General features: G+C 18.1%; 4 protein-coding genes across 4 annotated transcripts in view; 1 reads left to right on the top strand and 3 right to left on the bottom strand.

Moving 5' to 3' along the window:
* The window catches only part of PF3D7_0932700 (conserved Plasmodium protein, unknown function), a gene marked incomplete at both ends in the record, with an annotated part of 3,711 nt that extends 1,136 nt beyond the window's left edge, over window positions 1-2,575 (bottom strand). The window contains one exon of the mRNA XM_001352157.1: window positions 1-2,575. This exon is cut by the window's left edge and continues 1,136 nt beyond it. Within this exon, the coding sequence (XP_001352193.1) occupies window positions 1-2,575 (2,575 nt within the window).
* An 814-nt stretch (window positions 2,576-3,389) lies between these two features.
* PF3D7_0932800 (importin alpha re-exporter, putative) lies at window positions 3,390-7,789 on the bottom strand (the record flags this gene model as incomplete). Its single annotated transcript, XM_001352158.1, has 3 exons — window positions 3,390-3,506; window positions 3,673-3,974; window positions 4,180-7,789. The coding sequence occupies 3 exons, from the start codon at window positions 7,787-7,789 to the stop codon at window positions 3,390-3,392; spliced, it is 4,029 nt and encodes a 1,342-aa protein (XP_001352194.1).
* Window positions 7,790-9,466: 1,677 nt separating this feature from the next.
* Window positions 9,467-9,943, bottom strand: PF3D7_0932900 (conserved Plasmodium protein, unknown function; the record flags this gene model as incomplete). Its single annotated transcript, XM_001352159.1, has 1 exon — window positions 9,467-9,943. The coding sequence occupies one exon, from the start codon at window positions 9,941-9,943 to the stop codon at window positions 9,467-9,469; it is 477 nt and encodes a 158-aa protein (XP_001352195.1).
* A 1,496-nt stretch (window positions 9,944-11,439) lies between these two features.
* The window catches only part of PF3D7_0933000 (CSTF domain-containing protein, putative), a gene marked incomplete at both ends in the record, with an annotated part of 2,286 nt that continues 1,225 nt past the window's right edge, over window positions 11,440-12,500 (top strand). Inside the window, one exon of the mRNA XM_001352160.1 lies at window positions 11,440-12,500. This exon is cut by the window's right edge and continues 1,225 nt beyond it. Coding sequence (XP_001352196.1) covers window positions 11,440-12,500 — 1,061 coding nt within the window.

A 12,500-nucleotide genomic window follows, 5' to 3' on the forward strand; every position in this document is an offset into this window, starting at 1 on the left:
GACGACCATTTAATGAATTCATACCAAATGGTTTTTTGTATGAGTCGCTATATAGTTCTTTATTATAAAATTGACATAATTTATCAACATATAATTTATCAACATATAATTTATCCATATATAATTTATTATCACAAATAGTATCAACAATTAATACACTTTCATCATCCCATTTGTGATAAGACATATACAATGAATTCCTCTTCATCCTATTTATTATCTCTTCATTTATTAAAACAACACATTTTAATTCCTTTATTTTATTTCCCTTTTGCCTGAACAAGTCAGAAAAAAAAGACAAAAGAAAAGTTAAATTGTTGGTACATAAAAAAGTTATGTAATATTTTAATAAGAACTCAAAGAATTGATAATACACAGACATCATATCATTAATGTGATTATATTTATCATTTTGTTTTTTTAAACAAATTAATGATTTACAATAAGAAATGTGATAATATATTATTTTATTAAAATGACAAAACATATCATCATTTTGACGTAAACAAATTGTGCATAGAAATTTTACAAAATTTATAATAATCATCATGTTGTATTGAAAAAGTACAAATTTTTTTTGAAATGTATCTTTTAATAATTTATCAAAGTCGGAAATATAAATTTTTAACATTAACAAATGTGTATTCGAATATAATGAATAAGTTATATCTGAATATATATTATTATAATAATATAATATTTCTTTTTTATGGAAAAATAAAAAATTATTCTTTTTAATTAATTTGTTTTCTATATTGTTATAATTTATAAAATTAAATGTTTTATCTAAATTATCTTCTATTCCTACTTTTTCCTTTACCTTATCTTTTAAACAATTCCATTCTATACACCTTTTTAAATATGATAAGGGATAATTACACACATATATATGTGAATATATATAAACAATTCTTTTATCTATAAGACTCATTAAATGGTCTCCTTCAATTGGATGTTTCCACTTCTTATTTCTGACAAAAAAAGCATTATTATAATACTTTTTCAAAAAATAAACAATACTTACAAAATTGGATATATCCATAAATGTACAATTATAAAAAAGTTTCAGTTCATTTATATTTATTTCTTTTGTTTCCTCATCGTTGTTGATTTGTATCTCCACATTTGAGAGATTTCCAAGGAACGATGAATCGTAAGGTGTGCAATCATGTACATGGACATTTTCTTCTACATCAGATTTACTTTGAAAAAATTTCACCTGACAAATTTTTAATTTATCATTTTTCACCTGTACATTATTTAATTTATCATTTTTCACCTGTACATTATTTAATTTGTCATTTTTCACCTGTACATTATTTAATTTGTCATTTTTCACCTGTACATTATTTAATGTATCATTTTTCACCTGTACATTATTTAATTTGTCACTTTTCACCTGTACATTATTTAATTTGTCACTTTTCACCTGTACATTATTTAATTTGTCACTTTTCACCTGTACATTATTTAATTTGTCATTTTTCACCTGTACATTATTTAATTTATCATTTTTAACCTGTACATTATTTAATGTATCATTTTTAACCTGTACATTATTTAATTTGTCACTTTTCACCTGTACATTATTTAATTTATCATTTTTAAGCTGACATATTTTCAATTTATCACTTTTAACCTGACAAAATTTTAATTTATCATTTTCCATCTGACCATTTGTTTCTCTTTCCATTTCCCCATGTTTCCAATTTATTATAAAAAAGGTAGAATGAAAAACATAATTGTATAAATGGAGACATAATAGTTGTACAATATTAATATTAATTCCCCACATTTCCATCTTATCGATGTGTTTATTTATGACGGTCACAAGTTCTACTAAAGTATTACTACATAATGGATGTCCATCATTAAATAAATGCTTGGTATTATTTGTGTTCGGTTTGATGTCTCTTTTATGATTTAAATAATATTGATTTGTTTCTATAATGTTTGTAATCATTGTTTCAAAAATATATTTGGATATTTGTTTTTGTTCTTTATAATTTAACAAGCATAATGAATGAAATAGATATATATCATTTTTAATATTTCTTTTATTAGATTGTGTTTCTTTGAGTATAGATTTAAAATACATGTGAAAAAAAGAGTTAAAATACAATTTACTGTAATAAAGAAATTTTTTTATATTTATAATGTGGTAATTATGATATGGGTCTATTAATATTTTTTTCTTTTTTTGTTTTCCATGATAATAATGATTATACAAGGTGTGATTTTTATGGTATATGTTATGTTTATCATTTATATTAATATTTATGAATTGGTTAGTTTTTATATCCATAAAATTTATAAAATTTTCTTCTTTACATTTATTATAAAAGGATTTTGAATCATAAATATTGTCATTTGTAATATTTCTTGTTAAATAATAATTTTCTAAAAGGTTTATATATATTCCATATTTTGAAATGACATGTACAACATCTTCCTGTTTTATATGGATATTACATTTTTCCTTTGTATGATTGATGAAGTGAAACAGTTGTTTAATTTTCTTTTCGTCGTATCGTTTAAAAGCATTTTCTACAATTTTTGTTAAAAAAATTTTCATCATACAAATTTTTCCTTATCATTGTGTAAACATATATAAACAAACATAAATCTGATTTTAATTTTTTTAAGTTTCCATGAGATGTACAAAATGGGAATCATATAAAAAAGAAAAAATAAATAAAAACAATATATTTATACATCTACAAAAATATGTATATAATAAATATATATATATATATATATATATATATATATGTGATGTATTTATTTGTAAAACTTATAATATTTTACATTCCATGTTATAGCCTGTGAAGAGTACATTTTTATTTTTTATTTCATATTTTTTTCATAATTAAGATCTTAAAATACATGATATATATTTTTCTTTTTTTTATATTTTCAACTTTAATTTATTAATAGAAGTTTTATATTTATAAAAAAAAAAAAAAAAAGAAAAAAGAAAAAAGAAAAATGAAACAGTAAAAAAAAAGTCAAAAAGTTTTTGTTTTGTTTTATTTTATTTTATTTTATTTTTAATATTAATAAGAAGCGATGTTATATAATATATATATATATATAATATGGTTGTTTATAAATTTTTTTTTTTTTTTTATGTATAAAAATATATATGTATTTAAGTATATATGTATGTATGTATGTATGTGGATATTAGAAAAAAAAAAATAAAAATATGCATAATTATATTATATACACATATATATATGTATGTGAATATTAAAAAAATAAAAATATACATAATTATATTATATATATTATATATATATTATATACATTTATGTATTATATATTGTTTATAAATTATAAGTGTCCTGTAAAAAGTTGCTTTTTTTTTTTTTTTTTTTTTTATTTTTCTAATTATTAAATAGTTGAAGAATTGTGTTAAAAGCATTATTATGACATATCTGCATGAAGTGTTGGTTATATAAATTTTGTTTAAGTTCATCATTAATATTTATATTTTTTAGTACCTGTAAAGGGAAAATCAAAAAAAAAATTAAAGAACACATATAAATATATATATATATATATATATATAAAATATTTATTTATTTGTTTATATTTTTGGACACATAGAAAGGTTCCCATTTTTCTTTATTTATGTGTTCATAGCGTTTCTTATATTTTTGTACTTACCATCTCGTTAACATTATCATTATTGATCATTTGTAACTTCACATATGTAACCTCAAAATTTTGGTCCATTTCATCTTTCTCAACATCTAAATGTTGTACCTTACTTTTTTTTAACACCAATTCATTGCTGGTTATGTTTTTGTTTAGAGAATTTAATATGTCTACAACAAAAGGCTCGTTTCTTATTTTGTCGTGGTTTAGTAGTTTGGTTAATGCTAGGAATATGATAATTTTCTCGTTCACGTTTATTAGCTTGTCTAAAATGGGTAGGTACAGGCTCTTGAGGACATTGAAAATTAGGCCTAGAAAAAAAAAAAAAAAAAAAAAAAAAAAAAAAAAAAAATATATATATATATATATATATATATATATATATATATAAATAAATAAATAAATAAATACATATATATATATATATATATATATATATATATATATTTATTTATATTTATATATATGCATTTACTTGTTTATATTTATATCATATATACATTCCTCATTTCTTACCATCCTGTATGGTGTCCAAAGTTGTTATAAAAACAGCAACATTAGTCTTCAATATAAAGACGGATAAGGAATGAACGACTTTAATTTTAATTATATCATTTTTATAATGTTGCAAGAAAGTGAATAGTAAGACGAATAAAGGTTTTAGGAATGATTCATAAGAATCTAAAGGTAAGTATGTAAATATACTAAGAATAATTTGGAAAGAGTCTGTGTATAATTTTTTATTAGATAAACAATAATGATAAATATTAAATAATTGTTGCATGTTGTTTTTAATAATATCATTAAAAATATTATATTTTTTAAAATAACTTTTTAGTACACATATAATACCATTAACATTTCCAATGGTACTTTTCCATAAATCCATTTCATATAAATGATTTAATATTTTGATATGTATTTTTTGTATGGTATATGTATTATCTACGATAATGGATAATATTTGGAATACATAAGGGATAAAATCATGTATATAAATTTGTAGAATTTGTGAGAATGTTGTAATAATAACATCTTCTATTTGTTGTATATGTTGTTGTACTTGTGATTTATATATTAAAGATATAATAATTGTTAATAATTCAAATAAATAATGATTAAATAATGGATTATGAGAATCATTAATTATTAGTTTAATAATATTATCTATCATTAATAATACCATAACATAGAAATCTGATATCTTATATGTAAAAATAAGAAATATTCTTAATATAGTAATTAATATATATTCATTTAATATTTTATTATGTACATTATATTTTAATAAAAATAATAATCTGTTTAATATACGTTGTACCATATTACTTTCCAATAATATTTTATAAATATTTTCATTTAATATTTGATTAAATATTCTATTTATACATAAGCAAGCATAATTATGTATCATAATTTTTTCATTATATAATAAGAAATGTAGGAATAGGAAAATATCTAAAGCATTATTTGTCGTACAAATGTTTCTGTTATTCAATAAATATTTTAATATCGAAAGTAAATAAATACAATTTGGTGTATTAAACATATCATCATCTCTTAACCACACACACTTATTATTATTCATGTTATTGTTCATGTTAATCATGTTATTATTATTGCTTGTATTCATTTGAGGACTCTCAAAATTATAATTTTCCATATTGTAACACAATACATCCATATTATTATATTTCATTTTTATTGTTACAAGAAATTGGTTCATAAGATCCTTTATCATATGTTCATAAAAATTTTGTGTTAAATTCGAATGATTTAAACAAGCTATTAATTGCACCTTATATTCAACATTACAAGCTTCATAACATGGATCATTCTTATTAATAGAAACTGTATTATTAAGATTTGACATGTTTAATATACTTCCTGATGATTTATTTGTTATATCCATTCCATCAGACGATAAGGTTAATAAAGCATCTTTTGTTAATATTTTACATTCAAGAATTGGAAAACATAAATGAAAATAATTATTACATAATGTTTTTAAAAAGTATATAGATGTTGAACGTATAGAAAAAGAATTTACATTATTTAAATCATGTCTAAAATATTCTAAGTCTGCTTCTATAATTTCATCAATATCAATATTTTTTAAACGTATATGATTTAATACACGTTCGATTACTTTTTCAACAAATTCTTTATCTTTATAAGGATTTAAATCATTTTTTTCTAAATTCATATGATGTATTAATTTAATACTTGATGATAAACAATTATAATTATGACATAATAATATCTTATCCTTTTCTTTATATAATATTTGTATAAGAGAACAAATGAGTTTTATTACATATATTTTGGATTCATCTTGATAATTTTCAGACAATATTTTTATAACATCTATTATCATAATTTTACATTTTATTAAATTCTGATTAAAGTGTTCTTTACATTTTAATAAATCATTCAAAGTAACATTAGTATTACCAAACGTATTCTTCATATTGTTATTATTATTATTATTGTTATTGTTGTTATTATTGTTGTTGTTGTTGTTGTTGTTGTTGTTGTTGTTGTTATTATTATTATGGATGGTACTCATTATAGACATGCTTCTATTCATGTTATTAAGAGCCCCCGCTGGTGCGACGGCACTTCCTTTTAATACCGTTTTAATAAGATGCAAATGGTTGTAATAATTATTTAGAATGTCTTCATCATATAACAAGAGAGTGTAAAAAATATTAAAGAAAATATCAAAGTTATCCTCATAATACTCTGGTAAATCTATCATATTAATATTGTAAAAGATTTTTAAGAATACATGCATATTCATTAATATACTATTCATATTATAAAAACAAATATTTAATTCGTCATTTATCATATTATTATTAGATGTATTAAAATTGTTTGTTGAGGTATTTAATTTTAAATTAATATAATTTGTATATTCATTTAATTTGTTAAATAAATAAATAAAATATAATGTTACTGGATATTCAATATGTGTTAATATAATTTTTAGATCATATTTAGATACATAATCATTATTTTTATATTTCTTAATAATTTTTCTTATAATTTTTAGAGCTATATACTTTTTTTTAAAATGATTACAATCCATATTAGAAAAAATATTCATAATGTTATTATGAAATAATGTGTTCGTATCAATTGATTTTATATTATTATTATAGTCTTTGCTTATGGTTCCCTTCCCTCTAAAATCGAAGTTGGTTGTTGTTACTCCTGATAAGTTATCATAATAATTACCATTATTATTATTATTATTATTATTGTTATTTTGATTATGATTATGATTATTATTATGATTGTTCAGGGTGGGTACACCCCCCTCAGGAGATATATTATATAGAAGAGCATCATTCAACATAAACAAATTATACTTATCCCCAGATTTATAAATCCTTTTTGTATTATTAATATAATTAATTATATCATCATTCAACGAATTGTTTCTATTAATTATAATATTTTTTATAGTTTCTAGATTTTGTAAAATTTTATTATATTCCATAAAAAAATTATGTTGATTTATATTTTGAAAGATTTCCTTATTCTGTATATATAACATAATACATTCTATAATTTTGAAAGCATCTTGATTTTTTTTTTTTTCTTCATTATTAAATATATGTACTAAATCTATATAATTATAATCATTAATATATAAAATGATAATATAAAATAGTAAATAATCATAATCATCACAAATATTAAATTCCAATAAATTCACCAAAATCTCGAAAAAATATTTCTGCAAGCTTTTAATATCTTCATTATTTATATCTAATAATACATGTAAGCATATATGTTTTATAAATATACACATATCAGTACTTAGTTCCATATTTTCTAAATTACTATGTATACTCTTCTTTATAAAATTCTTTATACTAATCAGCATACTCACTTTAACGTTCCTATTTAGTGTACTGTCATAAACATTCTTATTCTCGTTATTCTCATTATAAGGATACATAATCAATTTTAACAATATTCTTATATATTCTTCTTTATTACTATCATTATATAAGTTATTAATCTTCTCCTCACTATATTTTACATCTTCAAAATTTGAGGACACACTCTGTGTAAATATGCTTATCATATCCTTCTCAATTTGATTCTCCATATTTTTCGATCACCAGAAAAAAATAAAAAAATAAAACAACAAAATATAAGAAAAATATAATAAAATGTAAGAAAAATAAACAATTATAAAATGTAAGGTGTGCGAAAGATAAACCCGCAATGTTTTTATATATATATATATATATATATATATATATATATATATGTATGTTTACTTATATGTTTATATTTATATGTTCATATTTATTTACATGTTCATATTTATTTATATGTTCATATTTATTTATATGTTCATATTTATTTATATGTTCATATTTATTTACATTCGTATTCCTTAAAATATATATTTATCATATACATAATTTTTTTTTAAATATATATATGTGTAGTAAATATATAGAGATATAAATATCCTTATTTTTTTATTCATAAAAATAAAAAAAGAAAAAAAGAAAAAGAAAAAAAAAAGTTATGTATGTTTTGTTTTTATAATTAAATTTATGATCATAAGTTATTTGTTTCTTTTAATAAAATTGTTTATATTATATATATATATATATAATAATATATTCCTTTATTTTTCTTTATTTTTTATTTTATTTTATCTTTTTTTTTTTTTTTTTTTTTTTTGATATAAAAAAAAATATATAAAGAAATTATTTAAAAAATAAAATAATAAATAATAAATAATAAATAATAAATAATATTTTATATTATATATTATATTATATTATATTTACTTATTTTATATATATAAATTATATATTATAATAATTGTTAATAAAAAAAAAATAATTAAAAATTCAAGTGTACTTTTATATTATTATACAAATTAAATAAATATAAAAAAAAAAAAAAAAAAAAAAAAGAAAATTAAAGAAGGAGAAGAAAAAGATTTTAAATATTAATAAAATATGTATTATAAAAATATAATTATTTTATATATATATATATATATATAAATATATTGTATAATACTAATATAATATTATTTTTATTTTTCCCCTTGTATACTCATATAAATAAATATATACATATAATATATATTAATATATTAATATATTTATTAATATATATATATATCCTTCAGTTTTATTATTTTATAAGATTATATAATAAAATAAAAAAATATGAATGCAAGTAATGTTTTTGAAATATTAAGGAATATAATTATATTTTATTAAATATTGATATTCTTATATATAATATATAAAACAAGTGTTTTTTTTTTTTTTTTTTTTTTTTTTTTTTTTTTTTTTTTTTTTTTCATTTTTTTTTTCATTTTTTTTTCATTTTTTTTTTCATTTTTTCTCATCATAGGAAAAATAAAAGATAAAAAATAATATATATGTTAATTATTATTATTATATGTATATATTTTTATTTTTTCATGTGTATATTATAATTACATACTATACATATTTGTTCTCATTAAATTATTTTTTTTTGTCATGTGGTAAAATTAGTTGCTTTTATGAATAGCTAGGATTACATTTTAAAAAATGTAGAAGAAAATTTTATATAATTATATAAAATGGATAAAGCATATGTAATAAATGGAGACCCCATAATAAATATAAATAAAAATATATACATATATATATATATATATATATATATATATATATATATATATACATATATTTATATATATATACATATATTTATATATATATACATATATTTATATATATAACATATGAACATATTGGTGTGTTTATTTTTTTTTGTGGAATGTAAAAGATTGAGGTAAATTGTTTATATGTATATAGTTTCTTTTAGCATTCATATATTTAAATAAAGTATTTAAGAATTCAATAACGTGTTGATCACTTTTATATTTCATGATTGCTTCTATAGGGTTTATTAAATATTTATCCATAAACTCTGTAACATTTTCGTTCTCTACCATTTGTTTAAAATGTGGATGATCTTTTAATATTGTATTTATTTCATTAATATTTAAAATAATATTTTTATATTTATCGGCAACATTATTATTAAGTATTATATTATTTTTATCAAATGTATTATTAACATTTGTTTTTATATCTTCATTTTTTATTTTACATTTATTATCTTCCTTAATAATAATATTATTATTATTATGAATTATATCTTTCTTTTCAACATTCTTATGGATTTTTTCTAAAGGAGGTGGTAAAATGTCATATGTCGTGTTTTTTTTGTTCATTATATAAGGTCTATATATAAATATTAATGATAAGGTTTGGAAGGGTCCCTAAAATAAATATATAAACATAATTATAAGCATAAATAAATAAATAAATATATATATATATATATATATATATATATATATATATATATGTGTGTGATAATATATGTTGTGCTATATCAATCTATATTTTTAATTTTTAAAAATTTGTTATCATATATTTTGATGTTCATGTCATATTTTTCCCTGGTCAAGTTTTAAATTTATAAGCGCACGAGAAAAAATTAAAGAAAAACAAAAAGAAAAAAAAAGAAAAATATGTTAATAAATAAAAAGGAGGAGAAGGGACGAGTTTGTCTACATATATATGACAATATAAATAAATAAATATATATTATATATATATTATATATATATAATATATATATATATATATATATTTTTTTTTTTTTCTTTTTTTTAAACATGAGATAGGAAGTTAATAGAAACATATGATAATTCAAACATGATCCTTTTATAGAAATTATATGAACATTTATTTATTCTTTTTTTTTTTTTTCTTTTTTTTTTTTGACAAAGAAGAGAACGTGATAGTCTAAAATAATATGACCTTGGATATATATATATATATATATATATATATATATTATAATATTTATAATGAAGAAATAAAAAAAATATATATTTTTTTTTTTTTTTTTTTTACAAATGCGTTATATATATATATTAAATTAATATATGAAGAATTATAATAGAACCTTTCAAATTTTTTCTTTTTGTATTTATATAAAACATAAAATAAAAATGATAAAATATATATAATATATATAACAAAATAAATAAATATACATATATATTTATTTTACATTTATTATGTATATTTAAAAAAAAATGTATGAACACTGAAGGAGCAGAACATTATATAGAATTGTTGGGCCATGCTATAAATAATTTATATGTGAAGAAAAATATAAAAACTAATATATTAATATATATATATATAATATTATATATATATTATTTTATTATATACTTGAAAAAATATAAGCAAATAAGTATGATGATGAAATGAATGAATATATTTATATACATATTTATAATACTTTTATTTTAAAGAGAGAAATTATATATATATATATAAATATATATTATATTTATTTGGGATTGTAAAAAAAAATAAAAAAATAAAAAATTATATGTATATATAAATATATATATATATATATTTTTTTATTTATTATATGAATTTTTTTTTTTTAATTATTATATAACAAAATAGTTATTATATTATATTATATTATATTGTATTGTATTGTATTATATATGTATATTTATTTTTTCTTTTTTTTTTAAAAATGATCTGATTTTCAAAGAAAAAAAAAAAAAAAAAATTGTTTCGTCCTAAACTATACCAAAAAAAAAAAGAACAAATCATAAATATTATTTAATATATATATATATATATTTTAATGCAGTGAGTTAAAAAAAAAAAAAAAAGAAAAGAATTTATAATGACAAATAAAAACAATAATTATAGTTTGTGGATAGGTAATATACCTTTTGATATAACAGAAAATGAGCTTTATGAAATTTTATGTAAAGTGGGTGTAGTTAGAAATGTACGAATAAAATATGATGTGGATAAAAATATGAGTAAAGGTTTTGCTTTTTGTGAATATAAGGATGTGGAAACATGTTTGTTGGCTTTTAAATATATTAACGGATATGAAATTAAAGGAAGAAAATTAAAAGTTTTTTGGGCTAATGAAGAATATAAAGATAAATATGGACATCCCACATCATACAATAATAATAATAATAATGATAATTTAAAAAGTAATAATTTATGTGATAATCATATAAATAATAAATTTTTAAATAATAATAATAATAATATATCATTATATAATCCTAATTCATTTACAAATAATTCATTTATAAATAATTCATTTATAAATAATTCATTTATAAATAACTCAAAAACTTTAATAAAAAATAAATATGATAAAAAAAAAGTACCAATATTATATAATGAAGATGATATGAAAGAAGAAAAGAATTCGACAAACATACATAATTCACATATACTAAATAATAATATAGATAAATCAAATATTATGATAAATAATACAAACAATGATAATTATATAAAAGTAAATATTTCCAATATTGTTCATACACTCACGACCTCCCAAATTATTTATATTCTATCATATTTTAAAAAACTTGCTGTACATAACGGAAAGGAATTAATGTGTTATTTACGGAAAAACAAAAATATTACCTATGCCTTATTACATAGCTTATTTATTCTGAATATTATTAATGATTATAACCATATGAATTCTTTAGAGGTTTATACAAATTATGATTCTCTCTTAAACAAGAAAGAGAGAATTCTACAGATGAACTTGAGTAATATATCCTTAGATTATAAGAAAAAGGACATAAACAAAAGAGATGTGGTTTTTAAAAGTAAAAATAATAATATGACGATGGCTGAAGCGGGTTCAAATAAATTTTTTTTCAACAATATGAAGAAGGAAGCACAATCTACAGGAGTATACAAAAT

The sequence above is a fragment of the Plasmodium falciparum genome, assembly GCF_000002765.6.
Source record: "Plasmodium falciparum 3D7 genome assembly, chromosome: 9".
NCBI lineage: Eukaryota > Apicomplexa > Aconoidasida > Haemosporida > Plasmodiidae > Plasmodium > Plasmodium falciparum.